We start from the raw sequence: 18083 nt of genomic DNA, 5'->3' as shown, positions 1-18083 counted from the left end.
AGGCGCTCCGGCGCGAAGGGCGCGGAGGAGGAGGCGAAGCCGGGCGTGGAGGCGCTGAAGAGGTTGGAGGATCAGCGGCGCCGCCGGGGCGAGAGCGAGAGTGAGGAGCTGGAGAAGCTGAAGGAGAAGCAGCAGGAGGCAGCGGCAGAGCTAGACGAGCTGAAGAAAAGGCGGGAGGAGCGCCGGAAAATCCTGGAGGAAGAGGAGCAGAAGAAGAAGCAGGAGGAGGCTGAGAGGAAAATCAGGGAGGAGGTGAGTGTGAAGTACGGAGTGTTGCACTTGGGCTTATTCCATTTATTACTTGTGGTGTTTTTAGGGTGCCCTGTGGCAGGAAGGAAATGAATCTATGTTCTTAGAAGGCTAATTTATGATGTTATTGTATTATATTAAAGAATGTTGTACTAAATTATACTAAAGAATAGAGAAAGGATACTTACAGAAGGATTAACAAAATACTAATGGAAAACTTGTGACTCTCTAGAGCCTCGACACAGCTGGCTGTGATTGGTCATTAAGTTAAAGGAAGTTAAGTTAAACAATTCACATGAAACTAATCAAGCAATGACCAGTTGGTAAACAGTATTTAAACCACATTCCAAAGCAACAAAACACAAAAAAAGGCAAATCAAATAATTATTGTTTTCATTTTCTTTAAGGCTTTTCATCTTCCCAGTGGAAAAAATCCTAGCAAAGGGATTTTTCAGAAAATATGATAGTAACAATTACTATTTTACTTTCACTCTCCTTGCGTTAGTCAACAGCTCTTTGCAGCATTGTCTAGTGAAGACCTGCGGTAAAACATGCAGCATCCAGGTGATGCGGTGCTGGGCTTTTCCCCAGCCAGCTCACAGCTCCATGCCAAAGGTGGGCTGTTCCCAGAAAGCAGCACAGTCTGGGATACAGCTGTGGGGCTTTATCTCTACAGCACAAGCTGATAATCCTCAAGAGCAGGAACAAGGACAAGGGAGAGGTCTTTAGGTTGGTTTCCAAAAGGATTTATTCTATGGAAGGGTCAGGGACCAAAGACACAGAACACAGGTGTGGAGGGGTTTTTAAATGGGGGAGGTTCTAGGGGAGGGGATAAATCAGCAGCTAATCTGAGATAATCCTGGATAGGAGGAAAGGGCAGGGTTCACAAAAGCATCTTCCAATGAGGGAAGGGCCACAAGGACCCCACATGGACGTGGAGGGGAGGTTGGGTCACATGGACTAATGGGAGGTCTTACTTTAGGGGATTTCTGAAGGGGAATTCCAAGCAGGGTATTGGCACCAGGGAGGATTGACAGGGAACTCAGGGTAGATTGATAATTTGGACCAAACCATAAATTTAGGCAATAACAGAACATACCATTAAGAGTAAAAACACACCACAACATCCAGGGTATGAAAAAATGTTCTAATTCTAGCCTTAGGACAGACAGGGCTCTAAAATCTGTTTTTTAGAGTCAGGATTTCCTCTGAGATAGCTGCAAATTTCTTATCTTCTTGGGGATTCAGAATCTTGGGGCAGTGCTATAGACACAGATTTTTTTTTATACATTATGCAGATTGAATTACAAAGTGCATGTCAAAATTTATCTGCTGCAGATGGGCTGGAATGCTAATGTTATATATAGTTACAATGGGCTAGATCTCATTAGGGAGATATTCTTGTCTGTTTAAATATTGAGTATCCAACACATCTGTTTTCTTGTACTTCCTCTGCCAAGGGACTCTACAAATAGGATTTCCAAGTCTCTGGTGCATCATTTAGGAATCCTAGTTGTTTGGAAAACAAATGGTAAATGAATAATACTGATAGTATCTGGCAGCTGAATGCCAATTCCTTTAATGTTCTGAGCTCTTTACAGCAGAATTCAGCAGATGCCAAGACTGCACAATGCCTTGCTGGTCAGACCCCACTGACCAGTGCTCACAGTGGTGTTGCTTTAAGGGCTCCTGGTTTAACTTGCAGCTTGTGAAGCAAAACTCATCTCTGGAGGGAGATCTGAAAGCGTTTAATCTTGGGTTTCTTGGCCACCTATTGATTTTTTCATGTTAAATATTAACCTTGGCACAATAAATGTCAGAGTAGAAGGACAGAAGAACAATACCAATGAGATACATGAGAATACAGAGAAACTGAGCTTGAGCCTTTTTCTCTGTTTAAGTGGAGCTCCATGACAGTAAATTTGGTGACTTTACTGTGAGGAGGCACTAGAACAGCCCATACTAATTGTCTTTCTGGCATCTTTAACACTGATGGATTGGCATTAACACCTTTATAAATTTCAGGCAGATCACTGAACTTTTTCAATGGGCATAAAAACCTGTTTTTAGAAAATCTGGTAAATATTTGCAGGGCTGCACAGCCCTGTGATGGTGATGTAGATTCTGAAAGAATAAGTAAACATTCATATTTTTCAAGGAGGAAAAGAGGAGGATGAAGGAAGAAATCGAAAGAAGAAGGGCTGAAGCTGCTGAGAAACGCCAAAAGATGCCAGAAGAGGGTGTGTCGGAAGACAAGAAGCCATTTAAATGTCTCAGTCCTAAAGGTTCATCTCTCAAGGTACCTCTCCACTAGCATCTATACAGGACATAAGAAGCAGTGGAGTTTGTAGTCCAAACCAACAGGCCAACATCAAAAGCAATGTTGAAATCCTTGTAATCAAACCCAGGAAGATGCTTTGATAGACTTAGCCTGAAACCTCTAGCTGAAAGACTTCATTCATTGGGATGATTGAAAATTAGAATTCCTGCTTAGAAATAGAGAATAGACTGGCAACTGTCTCTTCTTGATGAAGAATCTCCAAAAAGGATCTTCACCTCCATGAGAAAATGATTTTTGAAACTTAGAGCAGTAATACTGTGTTGTTTTAAATTTATTATAGGAGTGCTTTGTGAACTGGAGTAAAATTACAGAATCATTTAGGTTGGAAAAGATCTCTTAAGAGCATTAAGTCACAAATGTTCTCACTCCTTCCACATCCACAGTTATTGTCTTGCTTGCCAGATTACTTTGTCCTTAAGCATATTCAGCCTAATCATCATTAATTGTAACTGACCTGCATGGGAATTCTAGCTTATGTCTAATCCCCCTAAAAATAACATCTAGAAGTACTGGGCTGGATTTCATTTTCTTACATAACAAAAATTACAAACCTCACCCTTCTGTTGCTGCAGGATTTCTAAATGGTCTTTTGTGGCCTATATTATATTAGAAGTGTGATAAATCAATTAAATGGTCTTTCAGCATGGAAGAGGAATCCTGGCCCCACTGAAATTATTGGGAGTATTGTTTTGGAATTCAGTCTAGTTGCTTTCTCAGCTCAAATCTATGAATTTCTCAGCTCTGCAGATCTATTAATGTTTTCAAAGTTCTTTTCCTTTTTGCATTTTGTGTCATTAGTCGTTTAAGAATCCAAAACATTTGTCAAAAGGGCCACTTAGTGGGAAATAGGAGAGAAAAGAATCAGATAGGAGCCCATTGAACCATCAATTGTATCTCCATGAGATTAAAACTGTAACTATTGAGTGAAAAATTGCATTTGGACAAAATTAGCTTTAGCTACACTTTGATTCAGTCTGGGGATTTGGGTCTGTTTTGGGTCCAGTTCTAGCAAATACCGAGTCCAAATGATTTGAACCGTTTGAACCTGAAGTACCGGGAGAGAATGCACACAGTTGTAAACAAAGATTGCAAAGCTTCATGACTTAGTCTGATTAGTTAAACCTGGTCTTGCCATTTTGGTTGCTAAAGATGATGTCTATAACAGACACTATAAATGTACAGCTTCTTCCCAGCCCTCCTGGGCGGGCTTCCTTTTCTTCTGTTTATTGAGATGCCTTTTATGACATACATATGGAGCTTTGACTCACAGAAGGCTCAGAATGGAGGAAATTGTACTTGAAAACACAAAGTAAAAAGGATATAGGTCCTAGTTTTGGGGAAAGTGTGAAAAAGCACTGGACTTGGCAGGAGGCTGAAAGCTTTCAGATACCTTTTGTACAGATGTAACACTATTCTAAGTCTATTTTCGGAGGAAAGTTGACATTTTTAAAATGTTGTTAGGCTGCAAGGTACGTTTTTTAATGCTGGGTTTTGTGTCTTTTTAGGTAGAAGTTGTTTGCTACAAAACCTGATATATGGAGCTCTGCACATTTTTTCCTCTTTCTCTGTTTCTGTCTCTGAGAAATTGGTGATACTCTGCAGATTCCAGCCCAGTGTCTGTGGGTGGCCAGTGTAGATGTGTAATGTTGTAGAAGTTCACACCCCAAACTGTTTCTTGGAATCCTGTGGTCAAGAGCTGAGGGGAGAGTAATCTGAGTTTATTAACCTGATGTGAAACTTGATGTCAAAATCCAGTTATGAGAAGGCAGTCTATTTTGTTACCTTTAATTTGGACTGACTTCCCAGGCTGGTCTCAGCTGGTTGGCATGCAGCTCTCGCACTGTCTGCTCTGCACTGCCCAAGTTATCTCTTGATTTGTAAAGCATCTGGCACAGCTTTTCTCCTGTGATGGATGTATCAGCTCAGATCTGCCATGAGTCATGTGAGAATCCCAAATGCACAGTGGTGGGTGGGTGGTTGGAATTAAGACTGAAAAAAGGGAGGCTCTGTGTAAAATTAATGCATGATACATGTGCACATTCTGACTTCTCCTGGGTAACAATCCGGCAAAGCACTTTTTTGGTCCTTCCCTGTCCTTCCTGATGTGATAAGCTTTGGGAAGAAGAAGTTCATAGGAGTGGCTAGTATGAGGGAAGGAGGGTGGTGCTGATTGCCAAGGGGACTACAAGAACAAAGGGAAGAAGGGAGCCTAACTGAGCAGCAGGGTGGCATATTGCCATCCCATGGGTGCTGCATCTGTCCACCAGGCAGGCCATGGGCTGGCTTGGCTTGCAGACTCAGAACTGAGAGACCAAGATGTGCAGCTCCTCCCCACGTATGACACAGCTCATGGATGCCCAAATGTAAATGTGCATACATGAACATGGACAAAATATACATATGTGCTTATATTGAGGAGAACCTGCTGGGATTGTCTAGTCTGGCCTCTAAAAATCAGTGTTGACAGCTCCTGTTGTTTTAACTGGTAAATACAGAGTTTCCCTCAAACCTGAGGCAACACTTCAGCAGAGATACCACAGTGTGGAGTCCTTCAGTGGCAGCTCGAGGGCTGGTTCCTTCTGAGGGGACAGTGAAAAGATAACAAGCCTAATAAATGCAGGCCAAGTTCATCCCTAGCTCAGGGACAGAAGCAGCTTGCATTTCTCAGGGCTGGGTGGACACCCTGTGGTCTGCAGTGGTACCAAACTTCTGTTCAACCTCTCTCCTGTATCTTGTTGGTTTTTTTTTAAATAAGGACAAAGCCTGGAACAAGCTCTGCTGCTCTCCCATCTGCCTCTAGCTTGTCCTTTGCCTAATTTAGTTAATGCAAAACATGATGCATTCAAAGAATGTCGTTTCCTGAAAAATCTTTGATCATTTTGCTCTTCAGACAAGTTCATTCCTCTTTTTTTTTTTGAGAAGGAAGGTTATTGAGTCTTTTTATTCTATTCTCTGGGTAAATCAGGAGAGTACAGGATATTTCAATACTAAGTCTCCTCTTGGGGATGAGCACCACCACTAGAGAAGTGCAAAAGCAGTTAGGTGTTGAGGGGAGGGAGCAATGGCAGGAGGCTGGGATATCCCTGTCTTTGGAGAGAATGTCTCCTGGGAAGCAGGGACTGATGTGGCAGCCAGCACTCTCTGCAAGGCATTGCTGACAGCTAACCCAGCAGACGGGACTTTAAAACAATTTTTTCTTTAAAGACCTGTCTTATTTTATCTCATTATTGCTCTCAGTACCTGACAGCTGGGGTATTGGAAAGAATTAGACTCCACACAATCAGTTCTCCCTAGATGAGCTATTCTCGAGGCAGAGGGAAAACAGAATGGTAAGAACAGGAAATGTGACATTTGCTTTTCCCAGTCTTTGATGCTGATGGCAGCACTGGAGTCTGGTAGGTAAACTGAGCTGAATTGGCAGACGCTGCTCAGGTGCTGCTGACAGCAGGGAAAAGCATAGCTGTGCTTAGTGAAGCAAGGGGCTGAGTGAGCCACTCGGGGGGGATAAGGAGAAGCCTCTCCCAGGGACTGCTGCTCCAGAGGATTTCCACTAGGTCCTTCCACATGTTGGATAGGAGGCAAAATTAAAATACAGGGTTTTCTCTGTTTGTTTTTTATTCCACTTCCTCCGTAACCTTTTTTTTTTGGAGATAGGTCAATTTACAACTTTCTGTTGTATAATATCCAATACACAGTTTAAAACTCCTATGAATCAATGTAATACCTTTTTCTGAAACAAGTTTTACTGGGAATATCCAATGATTTTTGTTTCCCAAGTCATGGTCTCATATTGTGTGTTAACTCATTCTTTCTGGTCATAATTTAATTAGAGTTGACTTTTTTGAGTATATGTGTGTTCTGAAAGTATTCCATGGTCACAGAATATAGTCCAAGCTATTTAACAAGATTCTGATAAGATGAATGCAGTAAAAAGATTATTATTTCCTGAAAACTGAGAAAACATCTTGAATTTTATGTTAACCACCTTGCTTTGCCTGTTTCTTTTACAGATCTATTTTGTCATACTGTTTACTGTATGTGCCAAACGGTTTAAATTCTTTGCATGGAGTTTGTGTGATGTGCAGTGGGTAAATGACCTTTAGATGTTGCTGTGCAGTCTAAATGTGTTTGACTTCTATGTTGAATACACATGTGTAGGGCAAACAAACATTGTTTGCCCTAGGTGTATTCAATGTCTGCTTCTGCTATCTTTTGAGGGGGATATTCTAGAATAAATCCTCACATAAATGTACAAAAGGTATTTTATCCCTCCATGCTTCCCCAGCCAGAGGGCCTTGCTCAGCTCTGAGGGTTTCTTCCTAACTCTTTTCTGTTTATTTTCTGGTTTTGCTTTTCCATTTTCCTCTTCTGAACAACCCCTGACTTTTTCCTGATCCCGCAGCCGATAACTGAGTAATAACTGAGTAATACACAGTGATAACTGGTAACTGAGAACTGCTGTTACCAGTGGGTAAAGAGCAACCCCCACAAGAAAAATGTTCCTGTTCCTTCCCAACTCTTCCCCCAGTGCCCACTCAAGCCTGGTTTTCCTGTTGTGCAGCAGCATCTCCCCTGCCTGCACATAAAAAGAGTGAGAAGATCCTATAAATGAATTATTAGGCAGTTGCCACAAGTCCTGGTTCTTTGAGAGAGTCCATATTATTTGTCCTTGCTGCCCACCAGGGTTTCACTGATGTTTATCTGGAGATAAGCTGGAGGCTCTTGCTGGAATAACTCATCATTTTCCTGCATTGCTGGTTATGACCCAGAAGTCAGCATTGGGGAAACTCCTACTGTACCATAGCAGAAGTGAGGCCATGTGTTTCAAGTGACCATCCTCGATCTGTTTGGTCACTTTTGAGCCATTTCCCTGCTGGTTTTGTGGCATTGCCAGCTGCAGCTCCTCTGGGTGAGAGAGCTGTGACCTTTTCCTGCGGGTGTGCAGGGCTCCTGCTCCTGCCGGTCTTTTGCTGCCACCTTGTGACATCCTTCCACTGAAACAGGGGATTTGTCCTGGCAAAGCCCATCTTTGCACTCGGGACTGCTTTTAGCTCGTGTTTTGGCAGCTAAAGCTGGTGATGGAAATGACTCTGTAAATTGTATGTATGTTTTAGAGTTTCAAGGTGCCTTTGAGCTGGGTGGGTGGTAGCTGGAGCTCCTCCAGTGAGCTCCTCTGGCAAATTCTGCGCTCAAGTGAACTGCCTGCTTGCAAGGGCTTGAGAAATAAACTGTGCATGCCCTTTGATGGGATTGCTGTGGGATTTGGTATTCTGGCATAACCTTGGATGCTAAAGGCACTGAAGAGAACCATTTAAAGGAATGGCTGTCATTGCCTTGTCTTAAAGGCACAAATGCCAGAGCAGTCACAGTTAAAGTAAATTGGAAATGGAGAGCCCCTGCTGAGAGTGGGGAATCCCCAGGAATCCAGCCAGGCTGATTATTAATCATTTCAATCCCCTGGAACTGCTTGCATGTATTTTACTTTTAAGTGAAACTGTAGAGCCTGGCATGAGAAGTGGAACAATGCAACGTTGATAAGACTTGAGGAAGTTTGATGAAAATATTTCTTGACCCTGAATACAAATAGATGCACACACTCCCCATCTTCCCACCACCCAGAGTGAAATGTTTTAAAGCTTTACTCAGGGATCTAGTTTTTTGTTTTCGAAGTATTGAGAGATTTGACAGAAACCATATGAGACTTTCATGAGTCTTCCTCCTTGGAGACGTCACAATATTTTCGTATTTACAGAGTAGAAAATAATGATGAAATGTCAGATACCAGTTTGTATAATTACAGCTGGTAGATACAGATTCAGCAGTGACCCTGCCTGAACATGAGCAGGGTTTACACTGATGGGTTTTTGGAGCCCAAATTTAAATTGATCGTGTCCTCCAAACACACGTGAGTAAGGGAGGTTTTGTGGCTGAGCTCCAAACCTGGCCTAGTCTGATCCCTCAGCTCAGAAAAACTTTAATTTATACAAACTTTATTGTCTGTCTCAAGAGATACATACTTGCTCTTGTGTGGGAGATGTGAGGGTGACATAGGTTTTTGTGCATATCAGTCCCTTCCATGAGATAGACTTCTTCCCTTCTTTCTGTGTTGTTCGTTTATTCTCGTTACATATGAGGCACTGAGGAAACGTGTAGGATGCAAACATTCATGCAGAAAATGCATCCACTCTTATGAATCTGTAGCATAACAGGCTCCCGTCTATAAAACCTTTGTGTGTGTCTGTGAAATTTCTGTTGGAATGCATCTCTTTCAGATTGACTTTTTTGACATTTAAAATGACATTTCAGGCTAGCCTTGCACAGGCTGACCCTTTATGAACTCTAAACTTAAAGCTTTTGTTCCTCTCTTTTCTAGATAGAGGAGCGAACAGAATTTTTGAACAAATCTGCTCAAAAGAGGTAAATCAAAGAAACAGTAAGTTGTGTTCAAACAGCAGTGTTTAAGTGGAGGGAATAATAATTCTTGTTTGTTTTTTTTTTTCTTCCCTACTTCCTACAGTGGAATGAAGCCCACCCAGACAACAGCAGTTGTCTCAAAGATTGACAGTAGACTTGAGCAATACACTAGTGCAATTGGGGTAAGTAAATTCCAGTAAATGGATCTGGTTACTAATGGCTTTGGGGCCTTTAATCAGCCTTTGTTTTGCTGTTCAAGAATTGCAGGGTTTTCTGATCACAAACTCTTCTTTAATGTGACTTCAAGAACAAAGTGCTTGAGGCACATGTGTAACCAACATCTAGAGATGCATGTAAACAAAGCCTCAGATTTGGGTCTTCGCTTTCATGCTGTAATCTACTGTTTTGTAAGCTGGCAGTAGCTTTGGAGGGTTCAGCCAGCATCTCGAGTGGCAGTCACATCCTCTGCTTGGCTGGTGAGAGACCTGTCAGCACAGAGCTGATGGTTATCCTGGGCAGATCTGACCTAGCAGCTGATTTAGGAGAACAAGGAACTGGCTCTGTGCTGCTGGCTGCCACCCGACAGTGAAATTCCTTGGCAAAGACAGAGAATCAATTAAGCAGTGACAAAAGGGAAATCAAAATCACATTAAAATGCAGAACTTGACCCCGGGTGATTTTGAGAACTGTCCCTAAGAGCCAGAACTGAGGGCTTTTTCTGTCCATAGTCCAAGGTAAAAGAAGAGATTGACACCACAGTATCCAGCTGCCATCTGACTTGAAATATTTCCTTTGCTGAGTTTCTGATTTGTCCAGAACTTGCCAAATCTGCTTTGCTTTGCAATGAGAGAGGCAAAGCATCACTCATACAGGTTCTTATTCTCATCCAATCTATGATATGTAAAATGTACAAGAATTTTGAAAAGAAGAAAGAGGACAAATTTGGCTTAGTGTTTTTAGTAACCATGCAAAAGACACATTTGCCCCAAAAAACAGCCAAAAACTCCCACCCAATTCTCCACTCTTCAAAAGAACACCTTTTTCCAAACATATTGTGATTGCTGAGATTACAACTGAACCTAGAATGCTGAGGTTCTGTTGTCTGGGGTAGATGGAGAAGTCTGATGCTGAATGACAGAACAGCCTTTCCCCCTGCCCTTGCAAAGGGATTCCCTAGCTCAGGCTTCCAGGAGCCAGGTAGAAGCTAAGATTTTAAACCCTTGGAGAAGTTGTGCGCAGACCTAAGGTTTGCCATGGGTTTTAGAAAGGTAATAACACAAAAATAAGGGAATGCCACTTTCACAGCTGGTTGTATCAAGAGTGAAACTGCAAATCAAAAAGCTGAGAGAGTCTCAGTGGCACTTCTTGAGCTGGGTACTCCTGCTCATCTTTGCATGATCAGTGCTAGAGCCACGTGGAAATGCTGCATTCCCCAGAGTCAAACCACCCTGTAAATCCAGCTCTCAATGCCAAACACCAACTGGCCTCAATTTTTCCCCAGGGCACAAAGGCTTCAAGACCTAAAGCTTCCGACCTGCACGTTCCGGCCGAGGGCGTCCGTAATATCAAGAGCATGTGGGAGAAAGGGAATGTTTTCTCATCACCTTCTGGGACAGGAACACCAAATAAGGTATGTGTTTAATTATCCTAGTGATTGTAAAGAATTGTGCTCTTATTGTTAAGGACCTGGCCTTGCGTTCATATTCCTGTGAGTAAGCCTGTCTGCTCCTGTTGGCATCACTGGTGAAGGATATCCCAAAGGATCCTGAAGGCCTCAGAAAGCCACAAGATGGTGTGGCTGCAATATTGAGTATAATGGAAGAATTTAGTGACCTACTGAGCTCAGTTATGAGACATTCCAGAGCCACATCAGATATCTTAGAAAAATACATCTGGGCCATTCAAGCAGAGTACAAAGAAATTCTTTAAGTAGGGCAAAATTCTTCTGGGGAACAGAAGAGCTTTGAATAGACAGGATAGTGATGATATTTTCTAGATAATTCATAGAAGTATTTGTGAGACCTTTATCTTTTCTGTGTAAATCCTTAAAGCAATATTTTCTTTCTATAAATTGATGTGAGTTGCTGGGCATTTATCTTAGGCAAAATGATGAGCTGTGGGTTGAAATGGGTTCTTACAGATAATAATTAAATTTTAATAATTTGTTCTAGCCTTTTAAAGAGTTAATGTTTTAAATTTTAGGCTGCTTCTCTATTGTGTACCTCTTTTGAAAAAAATTAGTATAACAAGAGGAAAGAAGTAGATTTGAACTGATGTCTCTTCTATTAAGCTAAAGACTTTTGGAGTTTGGGCTTGTGGTAGAAACAGCATGTTTATGTCTGACATTTATTACTTGGGTAGCAGTAAAGTGGAGATGTTTTTGTCAGTCCATGTATATTATTTTTGTAAACTAGGGGGCAGCAGCACTGTGTAATTCACAGGGACAAACCCTTCAGAGCACACAGGCTGTCTCTGAGCAAGCCACAGGCTCAGTGAGGACCTCTCTATTAAACCCAGGCTTGGCTTTGCTTTTAAATCTAAACCATGGTAAACAGGGCAAAAAGCCATTCTGAAGGTCTTCTCACTGAATTTTATCATTTTGCAGGAAACTGCTGGGCTGAAGGTTGGTGTCTCCAGTCGTATCAACGAGTGGTTGACCAAGACCCCAGAGGGCAACAAATCCCCTGCTCCAAAACCTTCTGTAAGTAAACTTGGAACAGCCATCTCTTCAGTAGGTGGGCTCTCTTGGGGCAGGGGGTTCTTCCTCCACCAGCTGATGGCCTTTGGAGGAACGCTGCTTTGTGTCCTCTTGGCAGCTCCCAGCCCTCTGGCTGCTGGCTCCTTGTAGTCAGAAAATGGGGAGAGGAAACAGAGCAGTTTTCACTTTAAAGCTCAGAGAAGCACTTCTCTGGTAGAGAATGACTTTATTTACTGGTAAGCCTTTATTGTGAAAGGCTTACCATTAATTTAGAAATTACCAGCCACAGACCCCAGGCTGCACACTTACACACACTTGGAGTTTGGCCCTTGCCCTGTAAAAATCTTCCAAGTATGTTTTAAAGCACAACTGAAATAATTTAGTCCTTTATGAGCCTAAATGTAACTCCTAATGAAGGCCCTTTAGCCTGCCCATTAGTTCAGCAAGAATCAGAGCAGAAAATGCTGTTGAGGTAACAAACTGGGAATGTGGGAAGCAGCAGGAAGAGGTAACTGTGGGGTGGGGAAGGGTAAGGATGAGGAACCTAAATATCCATATTGGAGAATTGTTTGTGATGTTAATGATTCAACTTCAGGATTTTGTTAAAGACCTGATTTCTACCTGTATCCTTCTGCAGTGTTTTTCTGCCAGTTCAGCTGCCCCTTATGAAAAGTGCAGCCTGAAAAACACTTTCTCAATTCACACTCCTGTTTGTCTTAAAGAGGAGTTTGAAATTTGCAGCATTGTCCGCTATGGAATCTGCCTCCAGATTTTTCTCTCTTTTCTTTTAAGTTGCATCTTTTAGACAATGTAAAACTAATCTCTTGTTTTTCCCTCAGCCAACTGTTTCTATCTATGTCTTGATTTCCCTCTTTCTCAATAGATTGTTCTTTCTTCTTTCAATGTCTCTGCTTGAAGGAACGCGCCCTCCTCCTATTCTTCTTCTTTGGGGGTCTGTTTGCTAAGTTGGTCAGGTAAACCTGTTTATAATTGACTATGAAGGTTTATATACATCTATAATGTGTGATTTTTACTTTTTTTTTAGTCAGGATAAATCAAAGGGAAGCCTAGAATTTCTTATTTAAGCAAATAAATCCTCACCCCCATCACATTCCACCAAAGTAATGAAATGTTCAAAGTTTTTGTGACCATCAAGATTCTTGTGGATTTTAGAAAAATATTGAATTCAAGGCAGAGCAAAGGTTTCAGTTTTACAGTGAACCAAAGTCACAGATCCCGAATCATTTCAGGACTATGGAAATGGATTTGTGATGATGTCCCCTGCAAATGACTTTATGATAAGGTCAAAATTGCTTTCTTCCTTCCTCTGTTACTACTGAACTGCCATTTTAAAGAGCAGAATTGCCTTCAAATTTTAAACATCAGCAACCCTGTGTGGCTGCAAATTATAATCAGTTCTAGAGGGTCTCTGCTGGGTGCAAATACCCCTTGCAGGAATTTCATTTCCATTTATCACTGAGCATTTCACGGGTAGAAAATCTCATGTGCAGAAAACTTACCTCCCTATGGACGGGCAGTACAAAATCCTGGAAGCCATGCAGGACTTGAATACTTCCTGAAAAGGAGAGTACTTGTGTCCAAAAGTGTTTGAGTCTCCTATTTGCCATGCACAGAGGTAGAATCAATCCAGCTGTCCAGCACTTTTCATTTGCAGCCCTCCTTTTCCCCAAGAAGCTAATTGACTTTTTTATGGAATTTTGATTAAAGTCTCAATAATGCACTCATTTTCAGAGATTACTACTATTCTATTCTTTAATCATTTTACCTCATCTGTTTTTTGGTTTGTTTTTTTGTTTTTCTATCAGGCTAGTGATTGGCACATCCTAAGGTTGCAAAGGGTGCAATTGAAATTTAAATGGATATGAAGGATTACAGTGCTAAGTGCTGAAATCTGTATTTAAGGATGTAGAGCATGATCTGCTCTTCAGTTGCATAAAAACTCTCTTTTCTTATAAAATTTTTTAAAATAAAATATTTTTATTTTGATCTAAAATAACCAAGAAAAGCTACTTTTGATTTCCTCCCTAGCTGAAATGCTTTCCTTAAAAATGTGGGGTTTTTTCTCCAAAAAATTGGATTTGGTTTTTTTGTAACAATCTGAGGGTGCAGTAACTCTTTCCTGCACTCCCTAAGTTGAACATCCTGAGTTAAGACCAGTCTGTGCCATATGAAATAGATGAAACGGGATTGTTTTTTGTCTTAAAACATGGATATGTGTGGAGTTATTTTATGAAATAGAATTCTTTATAACTGATAGACAATGTAATGTTTACCTCTGGTGGGTGTTCCTCAGTTTCTCTTGTGAGGAAGTTGCATTTTAACTTTTTCTTTAACAAGTGAAAATAAACCTGAACTAATGTTGGTTTCTGTTCTCTGACATTAAAAATACAGGATTTAAGACCAGGAGATGTGTCTGGCAAACGTAATCTCTGGGAGAAGCAGTCAGTGGAGAAGCCAGGTGCTGCTTCTAAGGTAATAATACTTCTGAGCAGCAGTTAGAGGATAATATTCTGTTGCTAACCCACCTTATTGTCTATAAAAGAAAGCACAATGAGGTTCAGAAAGCAGTGTATCACTTTTATGTTCCTGTTTGGCAGAGCTGTGTTATGTGTGGACATCAGTTGATTTTTTTTTCCCCTGTTATAAATAACAATTTTCTCCTATATGGGATTTTTAAAAATGTGTTTTTGCTTTTTCAAACAGGTATCAGCTACAGGGAAAAAATCAGAGACTAATGGTAAGTAGTGCCATAATCATATATTGCACCTGTTTCTGTAGTTTAATACATATTATTACATATATATATATATAGTTATAATCATGTTATGCATATAATGTTAACATACACTATTTAATATATTATATTTAATAAAATAATATATATTTAATAAAAATTTACTATTTAAAGTATATTTAACATATTTAAATATCAATAGTAATATATTAATATTTAAATATTTAATAATTTAATTAATAGATTTAATATTAAATAATTGCTATTGATATAAGTGTATTTAATAAAATGATACAATATTTCCTGATGTACATATAACAATACAATGCAAACATTGTAATACCTATTATTACACAGAAACATTGCCACATTTTTGCATAGGTGTACCTGTGTTTTAAAATTCTGCAGCTGTTCACGTTGATGCAGAAACCCCTTTTTGCCTTTGCCTTTCAAAAATTCCATTAAAATATCATTGAAACATGAATGGTTGAGAAACTGCTTTTGCTGGAGCTGTGCATTGGAGTCTTTTCAGAGCAAAAATAGTTATGCTATTGTCATTTTGAAACCACTGGTTGGTGAAACATGACCTAGTTTTACTGAAAGAAGTCAGCAAAATAGCCCTCTTAGCTTTTTATTTTAAATTTTATTCAATATGTATTTTTTTTAATATTTTTTATTTTAAAGCACTCCAAATAAAGCAAATTAAACTAATTGTATGGCTAAGAACCAGTGGGGAAGAATGGAAGTTCACTGACCAATTTAATAACTTTAAGGATGCTTTGCAGCATCTCTCAATTCTTTGCTAAGAGTGAAATGATCAAATAGAGAAAAACTCTTGGTTTTCTACACCTTAATGTGTGCCCACACATTTTTAGTGTTTTTATGTGAAGCCAGATGTATGGTGCACCTGTGAACTTTGCTTTTTGGTTGAGAGCCGTGCAAAGCAGAATTGTTTTGCTCCTCTTGTCCTTTTTCAAACCCAAGTGTCAGGAGAGGGGGTTTTGGGCTGGCTCAGGCTTAGTGCAGCCCTGCTCCCATGGAAGGTGCTCTCCACCCACAGGAGCAGTCCTGGCAGAGGGGTTTGGACACTGCTGAGCCTCTCCCCAGAGGCTGAAACCCTGAATTTTGTCCTCCTGGGGACAAAGCCAGTACAGGAGCAGAGCAGCACCCAGCTCTGTCCTGCCTTCTTACATGCTCAACTAGAGAGATGTGCCTTTTCTGTTCTAGAGATGTCTGGGTGGTTTCAAGCCATATTTAATCTGTCTCTTTCTCAGCAGGTTTGAGACAATTTGAGAAAGAACCCTAGAAGGCCACTAAAGACGCTGGACCAATCAGTTTGGGGGAAAAAAAAAAGGAAAAAGTGCTAAATTGTTCTTTTTATATTTATGTTTATTTACCAAAATGTCTTTTTTTTGCATTATCCCAGTTAAAACCATGTATATTAGCACTGTATTTAATAATCAGTCTAGACATTCATCAGAATAGTACTGCCTTTGCACAAGAGCCTTTATTCCTAAAGAAACCCATGCTGTGAAATATATAGACTCTCCTACTGAAAGTCATAAATATGTATCTGAACAGTGATTTCAGCTGGCATTAGAGGTCAACCCAAAACACATGTAAAGTGAAGTTGCTTGGGAAAGGTGTGCAGTAAACCTATAAAACCAGTGGTTACTTTTGTAATACAGAAGTCTTTTTCTTTCTGCACTTTAGACTAAGGCATGGAAGAAATATCTTTAGTTGACAATGTAATATTTTCTGTAAGTTGCCCATGTCATGAGAAATACTGCATCAATAACGTGTTTTAATTTTTTTTTTGTTTTATACTTTTTTTTAAGTATCAATTTTTTCCATTCTAGTTTAAGTTAATACCTAAATTTGGATGATTATGTTAGCTGACAGCGGTACTGATATTTCTTTTTGTTGTTAGTGACTAGTAATTGAATGCAATCTAGAATATATATACACACATAGCTTTACAAAGTTTAGCCTAAAGGCACTACTAATGGTAGAATGCTTTAATATGTGCTAGAGTATTATATTTAGCAATAAACATACATAATTAGCCAATATCACAGCTTAAAAAAAATAAAGACAAAATCACACACTTTTCTAATAGTAAGATTTCATAATTGTCATTAGAGGTATGGTGAGATAAGTATTAAAAAAATTTAAATGTCAGTTGCCCAGTAATGGGTAATTAAAAAGAAAGTATAGTTTTTAAAAGAGGAAAAGGTAAGGGTATAGAGGGTCAAAAATAGGTCACTTGTATAAAACATTGTAGTTTAATTTATATAAAACTACCATAATTAAAAAGAAAAAATGTAAACAGAGTTGGAGCTTGTTTCAAATGACTGTACACTAAATTGTGCCATCCATCAGTGCCCTACACCAGGTCCAGAGAAAATGAAGTAAACCTCTATCTTTGTGACGCTTCTTTTTACCTCTCTCCCCTGAATATCTTATTTACAGATGTTTTCATTTGTATATAGCAAACACATGGCTTTAGGACGTCAGCTTGGTTTGGATTTACATGCCCTACAGTTTAGCATTTACATCCTACAGTGTACGGGTGGCATAAACTGAGCAACTCAAGCAGCCCCTGAGCATGTTGTTAAGAGCTTTGTTGTGCACCAGAACCCCCAGGACCTCCCTCATCACCACTTCCATGTCTTACAGCATCTGGCTTCTTCCTCAAGAAGTGTAAATTTCTATTTCAACCCAAAGCTGGGCTCCCCTGCTTGGCTGAAACATCTTGTTTACATCTAGGGATGCACAAAGTTATCTGTAGGGGGTGAAACTGTGCCTGACATTGTCTGTGGGTTGTCGTGGTTTTTGTTTGGGGGTTTTGTAAACACTCCTCTGAGTCTTTCAAATACATCTGATAGCTGCAATAAAAACCATTTGTTCAAACAATGTATTCTGAAACTGCATCTGCGATAAATGTAATATTTCCATCAGCAGCCCCATGTGTTAATGAGCAGGAATGGAGCAGTTGTTGTAAGTGGGGTAGGAATTAGTCCCTGTGAGATAACGTGAAGAACCCCTAAGGATGCCCCTCCTGATGCCACAAACCAGCTTGGCTTTGGCCTAGCAAAATCTGAAAAAAAAAAATTTGAATATGACAGTACTTGAATTTGAATATGAAAATATTTCAGAGCAATTAACTGTGAAGCTGTCTCAGGGTTTGCTTTGGTGATTTTTAAGAAGAGTTTTTTCTGTGCTTTCCTTAGATAAAGCCAGCCTGTGTCTGAGTGTAATGTTCTGGGTGCTGCCAGCAGAGCTGCAAAAATCTAAGTTCATGTTTGAGACTCCCAGTCTGATGTTGGAGGCAGCCCTTGTGTTCAGCTGGCTGGGTTTTACTGTGAGTTATCCCTGCCCACGATGCTGCCTTCAGCTTTCCCCAGGAATCACACAGGAGTTCAGTTTCTAGGTGTTCAGAGGAAAGGTTGTGTGAGGCAACTTTTGTTCTTTAGGTCCTACCTAGAGCACAATCCTGTTTTGAAGAATAAGCCACAAAGTGATCTGTATGTCCTAGTACAGAAATTATAGAAACTTATGTCTATCTGATTTCAAATTTGTAAAACCCCAGACTTTAGAAAAAACTATATAAAACAATTTAAGGA

The 18083-nt window shown here is 40.1% G+C and overlaps 1 protein-coding gene across 11 annotated transcripts in view; it reads left to right on the top strand.

The window, feature by feature from the left end:
* Positions 1-17373, top strand: part of CALD1 (caldesmon 1) — a 173161-nt gene extending 155788 nt beyond the window's left edge. For 8 of the 11 annotated variants that reach the window (XM_071422126.1, XM_071422122.1, XM_071422130.1 and 5 more), the window contains 9 exons: positions 3-252; positions 2408-2548; positions 8964-9007; positions 9108-9186; positions 10506-10634; positions 11610-11705; positions 14115-14195; positions 14427-14460; positions 15732-17373. In XM_071422126.1, coding sequence (XP_071278227.1) covers positions 3-252; positions 2408-2548; positions 8964-9007; positions 9108-9186; positions 10506-10634; positions 11610-11705; positions 14115-14195; positions 14427-14460; positions 15732-15763 — 886 coding nt within the window. In that variant the 3' untranslated portion in view covers positions 15764-17373. Of the gene's footprint in view, positions 1-2; positions 253-2407; positions 2549-8963; positions 9008-9107; positions 9187-10505; positions 10635-11609; positions 11706-12585; positions 12677-14114; positions 14199-14426; positions 14461-15731 lie in introns of those variants that run through there. The other 3 variants (XR_011678463.1, XM_071422128.1, XR_011678464.1) reach the window with 3 other exon arrangements.
* Positions 17374-18083: the final 710 nt, after the last annotated feature.

Source organism: Agelaius tricolor, unplaced genomic scaffold (genome assembly GCF_023055355.1).
Source record: "Agelaius tricolor isolate 1412-34295 unplaced genomic scaffold, bAgeTri1.0.p SCAF_3, whole genome shotgun sequence".
NCBI classification, from domain to species: domain Eukaryota; kingdom Metazoa; phylum Chordata; class Aves; order Passeriformes; family Icteridae; genus Agelaius; species Agelaius tricolor.
The sequence above is the reverse complement of the archived record's forward strand: the minus strand, read 5'-3'. Positions and strand labels throughout refer to the sequence as shown.